This window comes from Oncorhynchus tshawytscha, linkage group LG19 (genome assembly GCF_018296145.1).
Source record: "Oncorhynchus tshawytscha isolate Ot180627B linkage group LG19, Otsh_v2.0, whole genome shotgun sequence".
Classification (NCBI taxonomy): Eukaryota; Metazoa; Chordata; class Actinopteri; order Salmoniformes; family Salmonidae; genus Oncorhynchus; species Oncorhynchus tshawytscha.
The window spans coordinates 26,627,527-26,645,965 of record NC_056447.1 but is presented as its reverse complement, the minus strand read 5'-3'; the positions used below and the strand labels follow the sequence as shown (position 1 = coordinate 26,645,965).

Below are 18,439 nucleotides of genomic sequence, written 5' to 3'. Positions count from 1 at the left end.
AAATATATATTTAAAAAAATAATAGTTTCACCATATTAAAACGAGAGTTCAGTTCCGTAACTGTGTTGACCATAAATGAATGTAAATTAATCATTATCACATGAAATAAATAATCTCCAGGAATGACTTTGTCAAAGCAATCAAATAACTAGGGCTTTACAATGATGGTGAAACTTGGAGAGATTTTGCGATGAAGTGGGTTAAAATCTTCCTTGAAGTGACACGGGACATGCAGATTTTGGGATTAAGTGGGTTAAAATCTTCCTTGAAGTGACACGGGACATGCAGATTTTGGGATTAAGTGGGTTAAAATCTTCCTTGAAGTGACACGGGACATGCAGATTTTGGGATTAAGTGGGTTAAAATCTTCCTTGAAGTGACACGGGACATGCAGATTTTGGGATTAAGTGGGTTAAATCTTCCTTGAAGTGACACGGGACATGCAGATTTTGGGATGAAGTGGGTTAAAATCTTCCTTGAAGTGACACGGGACATGCAGATTTTGGGATGAAGTGGGTTAAAATCTTCCTTGAAGTGACACGGGACATGCAGATTTTGGGATGAAGTGGGTTAAAATCTTCCTTGAAGTGACACGGGACATGCAGATTTTGGGCACATTAGAAAGCCTTTATTCATATTAAAAAGTTTATTAGTGTACAAAACGCTTTCCATGACAGACTGACCAGCTTAATACAGGTGAAAGATATGATCCCTTATTGATGTCACTTGTTAAATCCACTTCAATCAGTGTAGATGAAGGGGAGGGGACATGTTATTAACTAATGATTTTTAAGCCTTGAGACAATTGAGACATGGATTGTGTATCATTGCCATTCAGCGGGTGAATGGGTAAGACAAAAGATTTAAGTGCCTTTAAACGGGGTATGGTAGTATGTGCCAGGCGCACCGGTTTGTGTCAAGAACTGCAACTCTGCTGGGTTTTTCACGCTCAACAGTTTTCTGTGTGTATCAAGAATGGTCCACCACTCAAAGGACATCCAGCCAACTTGACACAAATGTGGGAAGCATTGGAGTCAACATGGGCCAGCATCCCTCTGGAGTCCATGCCCTGACAAATTGAGGCAGTTCTGAGGGCAAAAGGGGAGAGGGGGTGCAACTCAATATTATGAAGGTGTTCTTAATGTTTTGTACACTCAGTGTATATTAAAGTGCACTTAATTTAACATAACAGGCTTTTAAAATGCAATATTGGTGCACAATTTCTACTTCAAATATCAAAGTGACGCAAAAGGCACTCTTTTCGTGGAGCGACCCAAATAGGTTTATTGGCATGGTTCATGAAATGGCATGTCTTTCAATCGAGCAAAGCACAATCACAATGGATGGTTTTTCAATGCTGAGATGGGACCTTGGGTTTGAAAGTTGGCAGTGTATTCAGCAGCTACAGGTAAATAGCCTAACCCTAAACCATATTTTCCTCAGCGTTGAGATTATCCTTCACAACATAAGATATAGTGGAACTTTAACCTTACATCACTGTTATTACAATTTCTTAAGGACAGACATTCACCACTATTAAAGGGAAAACAACCCAATAAACTACTCTCTGGAAAGAAAATCACTGACTATATTGGTAGTAATTCAATTTTGAAGAAAGTACAGTATAATTAACAAAATAGTAAATATTAACCAGTGAATAATCTACTTAATAAGGATCTCGCCCTGTAAACATGGCAGTAATCCACAAAAATATACCTTTTTCTTGAATCTGGTGATGGTACAATACATACGTACTTACACCAAGGTGATATATATATATATATTAAAGTTGCTATTTACATAACAAAAGAAAGTGTTTGGCTCAAATGTTTAATTTAACAAACAGAACAGCAAGTGTTCATGGCTTGAGATATTGATTCAAGATCTGGCTTGCATGTCTTTATAATGTTTGTAACAAAGCACAGTAAAAACAAAACTAAAATGAACAATTGTTTTTTGAGAGAATTGCTAGGAAACCATAGCTACAAATAACAGAAAGAAACGTACAGTACAGCTTTGGCTTACATTACCAATGAATTGTTGGAGCAATGAGAAGATGCCTTGCTATTACCATGTTACCAGTTCAACTGGACAATTTCCCATAATGTTAATGTCCCATATATCAGATTATAAAATGAATGTTATTATTGCAATATACTTTTTCCTATTTATTTTAGAACTAAACACATGACTCTGAGCCATGTCCTTCCCATACAGGATAGCTTTTCCTGTCTAAAACCACACAAGGGAAACCTCTTTCAAATGAAAAACAACTCTTTTTAGTCTCTGAGGTCGAAATTGTTTTAAAATTTGATTCCACATCTATTGATTTAATAAGTTCATAGAAGAGACAAATTGAGACAAAGTTGTATGAGATTAAAGTCGTATGAGGTTACACCATGTAGTGAAACATGAGCTCTAACAGTGGACGCCACAAGCAGGGGCCCTCAGCCAGCAGGCAACACTCTTGACTTTTTGGATTGTTTGTAACTTGCAACCACAACAGCAACTACAAGTGCAACAACAGCAACTACAAGTGCCAGACTAGACCAGTGACTACAATAATCTAGATTAGTTTTTTTCTTCTTTTTTTCTCCTTTGAACATCAGACTCCTGCAAACATCTAATTCGCACCCAGTACCTGATAACATCTGTTTGTGTACATAATTCAGTCCAACTACTTGATTGTTTTTCTTATTAATGTGAGACGTATTTAATTTATTTGCCATTCTCCTTCTTACAAAATGAAATGGAGTTAAATAATAATATTATAATGATAACTATAAGGACCTTTCCTACCCCATCCATCTCTCCCCCAAGTCTACCCCCTCCCTCCTTCCGTCTGACTAGCTGGTGACTGGAGGCCTGACTGAGTGACTCTATGTCACCCAGGTGTCCATGCGCATGCGCTTGACAGAGGGGCTCTCCCTGTTGTCCTCGGTTCCGGCTGGGGGTCTGCCCAGCCCCATGGACGAGGAGTGGAAGTCCGGCCGGTGGTCTTCGCGGTCGCTGCCATCGTACGAGCTGCAGGAGGAGCTGAGGCTGTCCACAGGCGAGCGGCCCAGGTCCTGCCGGCTGGACGCCTGCTGCTGCTGCTGCTGTTGCTGCTGTTGCTGTTGCTGTTGCTGTTGCTGTTGCTGTTGCTGTTGCTGTTGCTGCTGGGGGAAGCCAGAGGAGGTGACGCGCTCCCGCGGTGGGGAGATGGGCTCTGACTTGATGTTGATGTTCTGGCTGGTGTTGATAGAGAGGTTGGAGCCCTGAGGTAGGTGACCACCACCCCTGTAGAGAGGAACAGCACGGGGTCAGTGGCCATTTGGATAGTAACATAGATCAGGTGCTTGGAGTGGTGGTTGGAAAATGGACATTTGAAAGAGTCCAAGCTATGTACTTTGAACGTGTATATAATGTATGCACTGAATATTCTATTAATGTGTGGGTGTCTATGTGTTTGTGTGTGTGTTTGCTAGTGTGTTACTCACACCAAAGAGCTGAGAGCTGCCTGGCCCAGTTGATGTTGTTGCCATGCCGACATGGAGCCCAAAGAGAGCCCTGGAGAGCCGAAGCCCTGTAGGGAGGAGATCTCTGCACTGCTCAGGGAGTACTCTGCAACAACAACAGCACCAGAGAACAGTGAGTTACACACACTCCCCCTCCCACTGCTACTGCAGCGGCACCTCTCACCACAGGAGACCAGACCAATCAGTAACAGCCAGACAGGCAGCGCCGTGGCAGGGGACAGAGGGGTAGACTCACCGGTGTTGTAGCCGGTGGGCATGCCTGAGTAGACCAGGCCTTGGGGGGGCAGACTGGGGGTGGTGACAGACACTACTGGGGTGGCGAGTAGCTGGGACTGGGAGCTGCTTATCCTGTGGGTGTTCTGTAAACAGTACAAAGAAAACAGGTTTAATGAACAAAACAACCCTGTAGGGTGCTGTAAAGGCTTACTGTAGTGAACCCAAAGTGCAAGATGGTAAATTGATATAGCTAAAAACATGTTACAGATGTGTTGTGTATAAATCAGCTGCACCGCATTTTTTTAAAGTCATAATATGATAAGACTATAATAACTTAGCAATGAAAAATGCAATACTACTTCCCACCAAGAGGTAGCACTGTAGCTTCATGTCACATGTAGCTACAATCCAGATAACGTATTGAGCCATGTTTGTATTATATGATGACTGTTTGACAATATGTGCAATAAGAAAAAAACGATATCCCATAAAGACTTAAAGACTGTTTTTGTCCAATATTGATCAATTGAATGTTGTTTGTGGGTAAATCTGTAAACAGATTATCAGAAACAGGAATAATGTTTTGAAATAGAAAACTGTTTTACACAATAGTGGGATTTTGTGCTGACATGCACTCGTTGTTGTATTCAGATTTCCTTACAAGCTAAGGCAAATGCTCTTCAGGACTCAAATTGTTTATAGACTGTGAATAAAGAAAACGGTCAATTCAATTACTACCAAAGATGTCTAAAAAAAAAAAAACAGATCTCTTACAACTACTGCCAGAAAGAGAGACAGTTCCTTAATTTTTCATAACATATAGTAGCTACTACATATCTCCTATAAAAAAAAAACGCAATCCTGGGTGCAGTGGCTGCATGCTGTCCCAAGCACACAAAACACAGTGCCTTCATGCAGCAGCAACAGGATCACACACGCTCTGAGAAGGCCAATCATGGTAGTCACTCATTAGGACCACAAACGTACTGGTCAAATGTTGGGTCATTTATAGATCTATGGATTCTTTAGTCAAATCTTCTGAGAATATAGTATTCTGTTCATTATGTACCCTCTAATATAAACGTTTAATGCTACACTTTTTTGTTCTGATGTGAAAGTGAGACTATTTTGCTAGCACCTAACAGAGGCAAAATGGCAGAGTTAGCATGAGCTGCAGGGCTGTTTGTGATCTGGGGGGTATTAACATCAAGAGACACCTTTTACTGCATCAATCTAGGAAACACATACAGCATGTCATATCATATGATTACTCTGTGATCTGAGCAGCTCTGGTGTGGCAATTTGTAATATAGTGCAGTTGAGGGTTTCATTTGAGGCAATATTGCATCATGACAGTTTGATAACTTCCTTGGAAATATCCGCTGCTCCTACTCTCTCCAAACAGATGACATCATCCAAAAACAAGCTTCTCTAAGAATGACATAATCCACAATGAAGTAATCTGCCCCTCCCCATGAAGAACAATCCAAGATTTGAAATCTGTTCTTTGGAAATTACTTTGTAATTTTATACATATTACAAAACCTTTTGTTTAAAATAATTCTACTGTTGAAGTCAGAAGTTTACATACACTTTAGTCCAATACATTTAAACTCAGTTTTTCACAATTCCTGACATTTAATCCTAGGTTGGGATGGTGTTCTTCGGCTTGCAAGCCTACCCCTTTTTCTTCCAAACATAATGATGGTCATTATGGCCAAACAGTTCTATTTTTTTTCATCATACCAGAGGACATTTCCAAAAAGTACGATCTTTGTCCCCATGTGCAGTTGCAAACCGTAGTCTGACTTTTTTATGGTGGTTTTGGAGCAGTGGCTTCTTCCTTGCCGAGCAGCCTTTCAGGTTATGTCGATATAGGACTCGTTTTACTGTGGATATAGATACTTTTGTACCGGTTTCCTCCAGCATCTTCACAAGGTCCTTTGCTGTTGTTCTGGGATTGATTTGCACTTTTCACACCAAAGTACATTAATCTCTAGGAGACAGAACGTGTCTCCTTCCTGAGCGGTATGATGGCTGCGTGGTCCCATGGTGTTTATACTTGCGTGCAATTGTTTGTACAGATGAACGTGGTATCTTCAGGCGTTTGGAAATCGCTCCCAAGGATGAACCAGACCTGTGGAGGTCTACAATCTTTTTCTGAGGTCTTGGCTGATTTCTTTTGATTTTCCCATGATGTCAAGCAAAGAGGCACTGAGTTTGAAGGTAGGCCTTGAAATACACATCCATAGGTACACCTCCAATTGACTCAAATTATGTCAATTAATCAGAAGCTTCTAAAGCTATGAAATAATTTTCTGGAATTTTTCAAGCTGTTTAAAAGGCACAGTCAACTTAGTGTTACGTCCGTCGTTAGAAGGAGACCAAGGTGCAGCGTGGTAGGCGTACATTTTACTTTATTTTCAAATGACACCAAAAAACAACAAAATACAAACGAACGTAAAGTACTGCAGGCTCCACAGCAACTATGCAAAAACAAGATCCCACAAACTAAGGTGGAAAACAGGCTGCCTAAGTATGATTCCCAATTAGAGACAACGATAGACAGCTGCCTCTGATTGGGAACCATACCTGGCCAACAAAGAAATAGAAAACTAGAATGCCCACCCAAATCACACCCTGACCTAACCAAATAGAGAAATAAAAAGGCTCTCTAAGGTCAGGGCGTAACACTTAGTGCATGTAAACTTCTGACCCACTGGAATTGTGATACAGTGAATTATAAGTGAAATAGATCTGTCTGTAAACAATTGTTGGATAAATTACTTGTGTCATGCACAAAGTAGATGTCCTAACCGACTTGCGAAAAAAAACTATAGTTTGGTAACAAGACATTTGTGGAGTGGTTGAAAAACGAGTTTTAATGACTCCAACCTAAGTGTATGTAAACTTCCGACTTCACCTGTATGTAACGATGTGTGTCCAAACTACTTTCTTGAAGTAACAAGACGCAGGAGTGATAATGATCTGTCTAATAGTTCTAGTGAATGTGTGCATCGTGTGCTCGCTCACAAACAAACAGAAACATTAAAGCATTCCCTGAACAACACATGGGAGTGGCGGTGTTGTGGGGCACAGGACATTAGACAGGTTGAGGCATCTTGCCAGGTTCATAACATGCAGTGAAACACTGACGCTGCTCTTCAATTCTCAATTTAGTCTTTATAAAAAGAAAATCCATTCAATCAAATCAATTCAATAAACTCAAGGTATTCAAATCTACAGTTCAAGAACAGCCTTCACTCCTGAACATGTTATTACTGATCTATTTGCCTCTTGTTGTTGTTACGATGAAATTGAAAGTGTGTTCATTCAGCCATTTTTCTTCTCAAAACTCACCAAATCTATTTCCTCCTCCTCCGACTGCTCTCAACAGAAGAGAAGAAGAGAGGCAGGGTTACAAGAGAAGGTCAGGATGGCTTCTACAGTCACCCTTTTGATGTTGAAAACCAACGTCTTAATTGGCTGATTGTATTCCACGAGTAAAAGTCATCTAGACGTGCCTGCCCTCTAGACTTAAATATTCACTCTGCACTCTAGACTTAAATATTCACTCTACCCTCTAGACTTAAATATTCACTCTGCCCTCTAGACTGAAATATTCACTCTGCCCTCTAGACTGAAATATTCACTCTGTCCTCTAGACTTAAATATTCACTCTGTCCTTTAGACTGAAATATTCACTCTGCCCTCTAGACTTAAATATTCACTCTGCCCTCTAGACTGAAATATTCACTCTGTCCTCTAGACTTAAATATTCACTCTGTCCTCTAGACTTAAATATTCACTCTGCCCTCTAGACTTAAATATTCACTTTGCCCTCTAGACTGAAATATTCACTCTGTCCTCTAGACTGAAATATTCACTCTGCCCACTACTATTCATGTTACCTTGCAAAACCTTCTTTGTCAAAGGCAATACTGTACAATGCTTTGGATAAAAGTGAATACTAAATGACCATGTTATAACACTTTAGCTTGGGTTTGTGACCATTTCAGAGTAAGACCTATCGTTTTTGAACCCATAACTATTTGCTACTCAGAAGGTTACTGGTGTAAAACCAAAATGGGTCAACTTTAGAGTCAATTATTAAAGACACTCCAGCAAGAATGGTTTAAGTCAGCAAACACACTTAATGACTTGGACTCACATTGAATAAGTGCTTAACCTCTCATGCATCCATCTAATTACATCATCAATCCTGAGGCTATAGCTTGACTCATTTGGAAGGCTCTCCGCTTACTTTAAATAAAACTGAGTTCAAGAAACTAAAACTGACTAGTTAGGTCAACTCAATGCAAACTGTAATGTCATCAAATATTTGTAGCTATCTATAAAGTAGAGTAGTCAATGAGGTACAATGAATAAAGTAGAGTAGTCAATGAGGTACCTGCATATTGTGCATTTTTGCTTCACCTAGTAGATTATAGGAGTCTCTGTATGTGAGGCCTACTGTTCTGCTAGACAAGAGGCTAACTGGAAGCCCATCTTCCTTCTTCCCTGTGCTGAGGGACTGACTGTGCCCTGGCCAGGACTGTCTTAATAATACCCACACTCAATCAATAGCGACAGGAAGACACGACAAGGGCGACAAGATATTATCTGGCTCACACTCTGGGCCCCTGATTAAGCCTTCATCCCCACTCTGTCACACTGAGATGTGATTAATTTAATACCATTATGGCCTAATGACAGGCTGTCTGAAGACCTGCCAGCCCACAACGCTGCCTTAACCCATCTGGAACGCTGCGTTTACATTGACAGAGCAGAGCCGAGCAGGCCCTCCCTTTTGTCTCAATACTACTGACACATTCAGGACTTCTAGAATCTCTCTGTCTGAAACATTGTAATCCTGCTCAATAGTTCTAATAATGAACACTAAGGCTGCGTTTAGACAGGCAGCCCAATTATGATCCTTATTTCACTAATTGGTCTTTTGACCAATCAGATCAGCTCTGAAAAAGATCTGATGTGAAAAGATCTGATGTGATTGGTCAAAAGACCAATTAGTGGAAAAAATATCAGAATTGGGCCGCCTGCCTAAATGCAGCCTTAATTGCTTTGTCCTTGTGATGTGTGAATCTCTGTGTTGTGGAAGCTACTCTGAGAAGATAGTTTACCAAGCTACCAATTACTTCACACTGAAAGAAGTTAAGCTACACTAATGCCACCCCTATGGAAAAAAAGTTGAACTAAAGTTACTTTAAAAAAGTATTGTGTAGTTCCAGTAGTTAGCTACACCGCTACATGGTACACATTACACAGTAATTAACTACTGAAAACACTACCTAGATTTGAATTTAGTTCAACTACCACCAAGCTACTGCACATGTAGTTAAATTACTATATGTAGTTCACTACTCTCCAACACTGGAAGCTCTGTGGTTTGGTTTGGGAGCTCTACCACTTCCAGATGTTGGCATGGTAACACACACATGTTGATCCCTTGCTCCAGGCTGGTAGATGTATCAGGGGTACCCACGCTATGGTAACCCCAGGTATATTTACCATACAAGTGTCTTGGAGGAACTCCCATTGCTGAGAGCTCCAGCTCTCAGCAATGGGAGTTAGGTTGGAAAGAGTCAATGACTGGTTAATGTCTGAAACCTTTTCTTCCCATTTAGATTTATGGCCATGGCAGTGTAGTGCAGCCTCAGATGCTCAATGTGGTCAGAGCTCTCTGCACATTCATTATCAGAATTAGAGAGGGCCTCTAATTTCAATATTTATAATTGAGTAACTGTTAACGCACCTGGGGCCTCATTTATAAACCTCGTGTACGCACAGAATATGCTCCAAAACACGCAAAAGTTGGCATTTATAAAAAAGTAACTTGACTTGAGAATGTGCTTGTCGTCCCGCAATCTTTAGGCCATGTGTAGGACTACACAGTTTCTAGTGGTTGAAGTATTGCATTGTATTGCAAGAAGGAAAAACGACCCTATAGTAGCCTTGTGCAAATGGGGAATATACTGTATGATGACCCTCTTATTCATAACAAAAATCCGAAGTGTAGCTGAATTTAATGGTAGAACAGACGAGCCACCTTTTCCATTGACGTTTGATGCCTGAATACTGTCATGTGAAATTTCTTGGGTAGACAGTATTTCATTTATTTACATCATAACCATTGCAGCATAAATTCCTCACTTTCTCTGGCCACGATGAGTTCATAATCCCAAAGTGGCCGTACAACAAATGACCATGCGCATCTCTCATATAATTGGGCCTATTAGATAGGCTATTATAATTTCAATTGTTTTTACTCATCCAAAAGGGAGCGCGGTTTATAACTTACAGTAGAATTGAACAGGTGAACAGACAGTTGATCTTCCGCATTGAAATGTATAGACTACCACTGTAAGTAGGCCTATTGTAGTTTACATTTTTTCCCGAACAGACAATGTTTCAGAATTCACGGGCAGCGCATATTTAGGTTCGGGAAAAAGTACATGCAAAACAGTATTGAATTCAAACGATCTGTTTACAGGTCCACAACCATTTTCCATTGTTTCAGAAACGGACAGACACAGCAAATGTCACTGCAAAAGGAAACATTCTGCCAACACCTCCAAAAACATTTGATCATGTTGCCATTGCTATTTCCTTTAGAAATTCTCTTGGCCTAATTCCAACACCTCCAAAAATATTTGATCACGTTGCCATTGCTATTTCCTTTAGAAATTCTCTTGGCCTAATTCCAACACCTCCAAAAATATTTGATCACGTTGCCATTGCTATTTCCTTTAGATACTCTCTTGGTCTAATTCCAACACCTCCAAAAACATTTGATCACATTGCCATTGCTATTTCCTTTAGATACTCTCTTGGCCTAATTCCAACACCTCCAAAAACATTTGATCACGTTGCCATTGCTATTTCCTTTAGAAACTCTCTTGGCCTAATTCCAATACTTCCAAAGTATGCAGCAAATAAGGGGGTTATTGTTACCATAAAAGGTTAATAATGGTCATTTTTTAGGCGGCGTTAAAATGCTCGTTCACACATGCACAGTTTTACGATAGGTCTGATTTACCGTATAGAGGGAAGAGTGTATGTTTGGCATGCGCCAAGTTTAGAAATCACAATATATTTGTAAAATGTACGCAACGGTTATAAATGTATCTCTGGGCCTCAGAGATACAGTATAGCCTAGCTAGCTGCTGTGCTGTTTGTGTTCTTGTCACTGTCCAGAGTCTAGCTCCTGTAGGTGATCAAATACAAATGCAGCATGAGAACGAATGCCGCTCGCCGATTTCTGTTGATGTAATAAATGAATGTAGGCTGCAAGTAAACCAGGAATGAAGCACGAGGTCCTCAGACAGCACTGATATCCTCAAGCAAGGAGGACCATTTCTCCTGCTCCAAAACATTTCCAACATTGCACACTATACCACAATAACACCATCACAATCCTGTGAGGGGGAAAATAAAACTCCCTCTGTTACACACATGTGAGGTACAAAGAAGCCAAAATCGGTGCAGCCCCGAGGTAGATACACGCAGTGTTCTACCAGTCAGCTCATGTGCAGTGAGGAGTGGGGACTGTAGGCTACTCACCAGTGGGGGCATCATGCCTTTGCTGGACGGGGGGATCAGCACTCTCAGGTCTGGCTTGCGGTTGCCCATCCCCATGTTCCCTCCAGGGGGCGGTGGAGACTTGGTGGGCATGACTTTCCCCAGGCCGTTCCCGCTGGTTGCGCCCAGGAGTCCCGGAGAGCCCCTAGGGTTGACAAAGCCGTTCCCTGCAGAGAGAGACAGAGACAGAAGCAGTCATGGGACTGTGAGACACTACAACAACAGTCATCTGCCAAATCTCCAACGCACCATTTCAAAGCTGCATAGCTTGCCACGGCACGCAACGTTAAGTGTTCCCAACCCTCTGGGAAGTTTTAATAGTCTCAGATAATTATCCTGCACATTTACCAAAATAAAACGTCCATTTCAGAATTTATGAGCCTTTCATTCTTGCTGTGAGTGACGATATCAAAGTCAACTCCTTGTATCCTGGGATGAGGAGCAATTCCCTTAACAAATGTACTGTGACTGCTGTTTAAGTTGGGAATAGCAATCCATTACAGTTGGGTAAAACTGTTTGCTAAGGATTGTTATGGTACTTTTTTGGTGTGACAATATGAGAATACTATGTCTTGCTACAGTGTGCAGGACTATCTATGTACTCATTGTACTGTATTCGTAGTACTATATACGTATGTGCGGACTGTCATTTCTTCTTTACCCTAATGGTAGATTTACAGAACAATGAGTCATAAGGCTGGTTTACCCCCCACCCAGAGTCACTTCCTGCGGCAACTGTTCTAAAACAAAGTGAAAGCAGGCACAGGGCATTGACACCATCTCAGAGCTGATCAGGAGAAGGACCAGTACAGTACATGTCGCACAATGCCTGGACTGGGGCTGAAGTGAGCTATATATGCTATGAAATCAATTACATGCTATGCTATGAAATCAATGTGAGAGTATTTGCAAATGCACTAGCAGTTTATATCTCTTTTTGATGCATTATTCAGCTATAACCATTCTGATGCATCAGAACATTGAAAAAATGGATATCAGAATCTGGAGAATAATGAGAAACAGAGGGATGAAAGAATCAATGCTATCTAGTATTTCATCAACAGATCAGTGTCACACTTCAACAAGTAACTGAGCACTCCATTGTGTTGTATAGAGCCCAGTGAAACACAAGCAGGCTGCAGGATAAGCAGGACCTAGTGACATAATGGAACAATCACCTCTCTAGCTACAGATAAGAACCCCCACAATACACAGCCAAATAAACAGTTATGAGACATACAATGGTATGTCACAGCTGAATCAACAGCATACGCAACGCAAGCTACTATCGCTCCCAGCACTCGCTTTCATCTTATACTGCAGTAAAAACTAAGGTGCACGCATATAATTAGCTATGTAAATTATCCAAACCCTACAAATAGGAGACACTGTTATTGCTTATATTTTTAAAAATCCAATATTTTAACATAAATATAGGTTAATTGGAGGACGAGTACCACATGGGTCATCAACAGTTGCAAAGAAGGTATCTTCACTATCAAAAATGTGATAAATCTGTCTAAATTATAATTCTTTGTTTCTGAGAAAGATGTATTATTTTCTGATCAGACAAAACCCTGGTTGTGTATTTCCACACAGAGGTTTCTTCTCGGCTCTACTCAGAAAAAGTTGTGGGGGTGGGTGGGCAAATCAAGCGAGGCAATATCTGGGCTGGTGTTTGGAGGGGGAGGGTCCTGACTGTAAAAGGTGCAGCAACACAGCTCTGATAATGATCCGAGGCCTACGGTATCATCACAGGGAATCAGTTCAAAATGAAAATCTGTTCACAAACGTGAATGTGTAGGCATTTCAGGCAGCAACTATGGCGTAATGGAGAAAAAACATGCTCCTTGAAGCTAGTTGTACATAGCCTACAGCCAGTTGTGCACAAAAGCAACATGCAGAATTGTAAAGTACATTTGTGCAGAGCATAATGCCTGAAATTGCTGATTAGCAAAAGACTTAATAGACGTAATTGAATTAGACGTAATTGAAACCAGTATCCATTTAAAACAGTCACTAAAACGGGGCACCATTACAAGACAGAACAACTGTTTCTACCTTAAAGTACATTTTAAAACAAGAAAATGATCACATGCAGAGATCACATGATCACACAAGCCTTTTGGCAGAAACATCTTTGCACATTTGTTTTCTGTGTGTTATCTGAACCAGTGGTTCTTCTGCCATCAAATCATCAGTGAATGAACCTAGAACATGTAGAATGTTTAGTTTCTGTGTTTGGGTAAATAAATATACTCTTTGTTGTAAATAATTAACACCGCCCACCGTGGGAGCAGGATTACATAAGAGGCTGTATGTACCACTCAAACATTTAGTTTTCATCTGAACGTAAGACAAAATAAACACTGTTGACTAAATTGTGCTTTCACTAGAATGCATTGAAGAGCAAGTGATGCAGAACTGACCAGACCTGACTGTCATTAGGCAAACACCAGAGGAACTTGAGTCTCAGTGAGGGAAGAGAATATGCATACATGAATGAGAAAAGATTAATGGATGTGAATCAAGAGCCTCTAATAGATTAAGTGGAAAAGAGAGCAAATTCTAATAATAGCGTCCATTAATGAGCCTGGATAGAAACTCTTTAGCGGGTGCTCTGGTATTGTTTTGGCTCAGGAAACCGAGAGCAGGGCCACAGTTTGTGAGACTGCAGTGCAGTCACTCACTCACTAGTGAGTTGTTCCAAGAAATCCATATTCCACTTGGAGGGCCCCTTAGTATAAAAACAAATAGAGTTTAGAATGCTTTCTTAATGGACAAAACACACACTGGAAGTGGTACTCCACTGGGAACGACGGCTTCCACGGTTCTCAAGAAATAGAGGAATAATATGTTCAGATAGACTCTTTTTGACACACAAACAGCCCTTGCAATCACTCTTTAAGAGCCTGTAACTCTCCAGTATTAATGAAGGAATCTGCACCGCTTGCAGGCATATTGCATAAGAGAGAGAAGAGTCACATCCCCTAACATTCTGACAAGCTCTCATTCTTAATGCTCAACAGAGTGAGAGAGAGAGCATGGAAAGAGTGAAACTGTGTGCAAAGCATCTCTCATGCATTGAGGAGTGTGACTGTATCACACAAATAATTCCACATTGGATTGCTAATTAGGTGTAAAAAAATGATATCACAGAGTTGCTTTAATTACATCCATATCATTTATGTTTGAGCAAAGCATAAGAAGTTCATAGCCTTCTCGTGAGCCAAGGTTTAGGTATTTGAACGAGAGCCAAAACAGATGGCTCATTTTAGACAGAACAATTGAAAAATAATTGCTATCAAAAACTGCTCTCTGAAAATACAGAATTAAAATACAGCTACAACAATTTGCCTGCAAAACCAGAATACTGCATGTGAATATTCTGTGAATATTCTGACCCTCACTAGGCTTAAGTCATGATCACTTAGACCCGGACTACCATGTGGAGCCCACTGCTCTCCACTCTCCTTATTGATCCTGATTCATGTCTGCAGAGCACTGGGACTGAGCCACTGTGAGAACTCTCCACACTTAGAAAAAAGGGTTCCAAAAGGGTTATTTGGCTATCCCCATAGGAGAACCCTTATACCCCTCTGTAGAAAGGGCTCTACATGGAACCAAAAAGGGTTCTGACTGGAACCAAAAAGGGTGCTACTTGGAAGCAAATGGGCCTTTCTACCTGGAATCAACAAGGTTCTTCAAAGGGTTCTCCAATAGGGACATGCAAATAACTCTTTTAGGCGCCTTTTTTTCCTAAGACTGCAGGAAGAATAGTGGAGCCCTTCCCCCTTATTTAATCTTAAACACGGGCTTTTATGCAACTCATGTGCTAAATTAACATCACCCCTCTGCAGAGCCTCATTTACCCGAGGTGCCTGTAATGTTCTAGGAGTGAAATGACTGTATGAAAATCTAATTTCTGCTCCATGTAAGATGTGGTGTATTAACAGAAACACACTTTCATGTGTTAGTTGGTCAGCTGCCAAATCCTGTTATGATCTCAGATTGAAACCAGACTCATGTTCATTCTTAATGAACACATATAGTCAACTCATATCACATGTGGTAAAGACCTCCTTCACACTGCTGCAGAAAGGAAACTACGAAAACGGCTCCGAAAAGCTTTCAAGCTACAGTTCATATGCTTCCACAGTGTGGAGGAGAGAAAAGCTAAGGTGCAATGACATGCCATGTCATGTCCATGGACAAAATGATTCATTTGCACTTTGCCGCTGTACGTCAATTTTGAAGAAAGAGTTTTCTTTCTGAGGACAAGTGCTGGCATATCAGATGAGATTAGGGTTTGGATCAGTGCCACCATTCCCTAGGCTTAATCAGCGATCCGGAGCATTTCCCAGGACACTCTCCGTGCTTGTAAGCCCCTCTTAGTGGCGATATCAAGCCACACCACCGGAGGAGAAAAGAGAGCGAGCAACAAGACAGAACTGGTGCAAAAGGCCTCTCCTCTCCCAATAGCTGCTGCTTGTGAAAAATCAGAGCTATGTAAGGAATGGCCATCTGACAGCAGCACTGGAGAGAGAGAGGTTTCTTTTCCAAGCAGTCTGTGTCTGCTGTTCTACCCAGTTTGGTACAAACAACAGCTGCAGTCTCCTGCCAGTGTGCCAACGGCTGACACCCCTCCCTTGGCATGGGGGCGGCTCAGCACCCCACAACCTTACCGCTTACCCAGCACAGGGACAGGGCTCCGAGCACTGCCAAAGACCAAATACAGACAGACCAAATATTTCACTCAGCCCTGACTGAGAGCATCGAATCACCTCACCAACCACAGACTCAAACTTATACCCAGCATATCTATGCTCACGAAGCAGGACATAATTAAATGCATAATCTATAGCTTTAAATATAGCATCTGTTGATTGCATAATGTATTTTCACTACTATCATAATACTGTATCATATGAGACACAGTGGCCTGTCTGGTAGGTAGAGGGTTAACGTCCACCTGCCTCTGCCTCTCACACAGCACATAGCAGCCATGACAGGCTGTCCGGTCATTGTGTACAGAGGACTTAGAGGGGTGTCATGGCCGGAATACCTCCAGGGTTCTGCTGGCCTAGGCATCTTGCAGGCTCTCTCCAGCCTTATAAGGGCTGCCATGGTACTGGGAAAAACAGATGCACCTGTCAATAGAGGGAAGGAAACTAGAGGGAGGGTCGGATGGAGGTGTCAGTCTTAAAGGAAACACTGTGTTTTATTTACCTTCCAAAGAGAATCTGCCGCCTGAACCCTACCTTTTAATATGTTAACCCTTTCAGGCACAAACAAGTTCACAATGAAAGGATAGTCCTAAGAAAATATATAGTGACTGTTGTCATCCCTAAACCCCAAACAAAACTTGTACCACAAACATGTTTGGAGCGACACAAAGTGAGCAGCCGATTGAGAACAAGAGGCATTCTTGATCTGTTACTATCCAGGAGGAACAGATGGACATGTGACCTTCCTGGTGTCCTTGGTGGTTTGATTGTGTGTCACCATAGCGGTTGGCCAGACATTAGCAGCTGCTGCCATTTTCCTCTGTTACTGTACTCAACCATCTACGCCTCTTCTTTGGAACACATTGGCAAAAAAGATCTGTCCCTTTGGACTGACTCTTGGAGCTTTGGATGCAATCACTTCACCAACCTGTCTAGCTGCAGTCTGAATAATATACTGAACATACAGCATCTCTGTCAGGGTTCTGAGGACAGAACACGCTGACACTCAGCTTGGTTGTTTTGCTATACAGTAAGGACAGTGTACCATCACTCTAACATGTACAGTGGGGCAAAACAGTATTTAGTCAGCCACCAATTGTGCAAGTTCTCCCACTTAAAAATATGAGAGAGGCCTGTAATTTTCATCATAGGTACACTTCAACTATGACAGACAAAATTAGAAAAAAAATCCAGAAAATCACATTGTATAATTTTTTATGAATTTATTTGCAAATTATGGTGGAAAATAAGTATTTGGTCAATAACAAAAGTTTCTCAATACTTTGTTATATACCCTTTGTTGGCAATGACAGAGGTCAAACGTTTTCTGTAAGTCTTCACAAGGTTTTCACACACTGTTGCTGGTATTTTGGCCCATTCCAGATCAGATCTCCTCTAGAGCAGAGATGTTTTGGGGCTGTTGCTGGGCAACACAGACTTTCAACTCCCTCCAAAGATTTTCTATGGGGTTGAGATCTGGAGACTGGCTAGGCCACTCCAGGACCTTGAAATGCTTCTTACGAAGCCACTCCTTCGTTGCCCAGGTGGTGTGTTTGGGATCATTGTCATGCTGAAAGACCCAGCCACGTTTCATCTTACATTGCCCTTGCTGATGGAAGGAGGTTTTCACTCAAAATCTCACGATACACGGCCCCATTCATTCTTTCCTTTACACGGATCAGTCGTCCTGGTCCTTTTGCAGAAAAACAGCCCCAAAGCATGATGTTTCCACCCCCATGCTTCACAGTAGGTATGGTGTTCTTTGGATGCAACTCAGCATTCTTTGTCCTCCAAACACGACGAGTTGAGTTTTTACCAAAAAGTTATATTTTGGTTTCATCTGACGATATGAGATTCTCCCAATCTTCTTCTGGATCATCCAAATGCTCTCTAGCAAACTTCAGACGGGCCTGGACGTGTACTGGCTTAAGCAGGGAGACACGTCTGGCACTGCAGGATTTGAGTCCCTGGCGGCGTAGTGTGTTACTGATGGTAGGCTTTGTTACTTTGGTCCCAGCTCTCTGCAGGTCATTCACTAGGTCCCCCCGTGTGGTTCTGGGATTTTTGCTCACCGTTCTTGTGATCATTTTGACCCCACGGGGTGAGATCTTGCGTGGAGCCCCAGATCGAGGGAGATTATCAGTGGTCTTGTATGTCTTCCATTTCCTAATAATTGCTCCCACAGTTGATTTTTTCAAACCAAGCTGCTTACCTATTGCAGATTCAGTCATCCCAGCCTGGTGCAGGTCTACAATTTTGTTTCTGGTGTCCTTTGACAGCTCTTTGGTCTTGGCCATAGTGGAGTTTGGAGTGTGACTGTTTGAGGTTGTGGACAGGTGTCTTTTATACTGATAACAAGTTCAAACAGGTGCCATTAAT

The 18,439-nt window shown here is 41.5% G+C and overlaps 1 protein-coding gene across 4 annotated transcripts in view; it reads right to left on the bottom strand.

Annotated features, from left to right (window-relative positions):
• Window positions 1-1,256: 1,256 nt before the first annotated feature.
• Window positions 1,257-18,439, bottom strand: part of LOC112218561 (myocyte-specific enhancer factor 2A) — a 91,891-nt gene continuing 74,708 nt past the window's right edge. For all 4 annotated transcript variants that reach the window (XM_024379449.2, XM_024379447.2, XM_024379450.2 and 1 more), the window contains exons 7-10: window positions 11,316-11,500; window positions 3,754-3,877; window positions 3,480-3,603; window positions 1,257-3,279 (exon numbers count right to left, since the gene is read on the bottom strand). In XM_024379449.2, coding sequence (XP_024235217.1) covers window positions 2,880-3,279; window positions 3,480-3,603; window positions 3,754-3,877; window positions 11,316-11,500 — 833 coding nt within the window. In that variant the 3' untranslated portion in view covers window positions 1,257-2,879. The remainder of the gene's footprint in view (window positions 3,280-3,479; window positions 3,604-3,753; window positions 3,878-11,315; window positions 11,501-18,439) is intronic.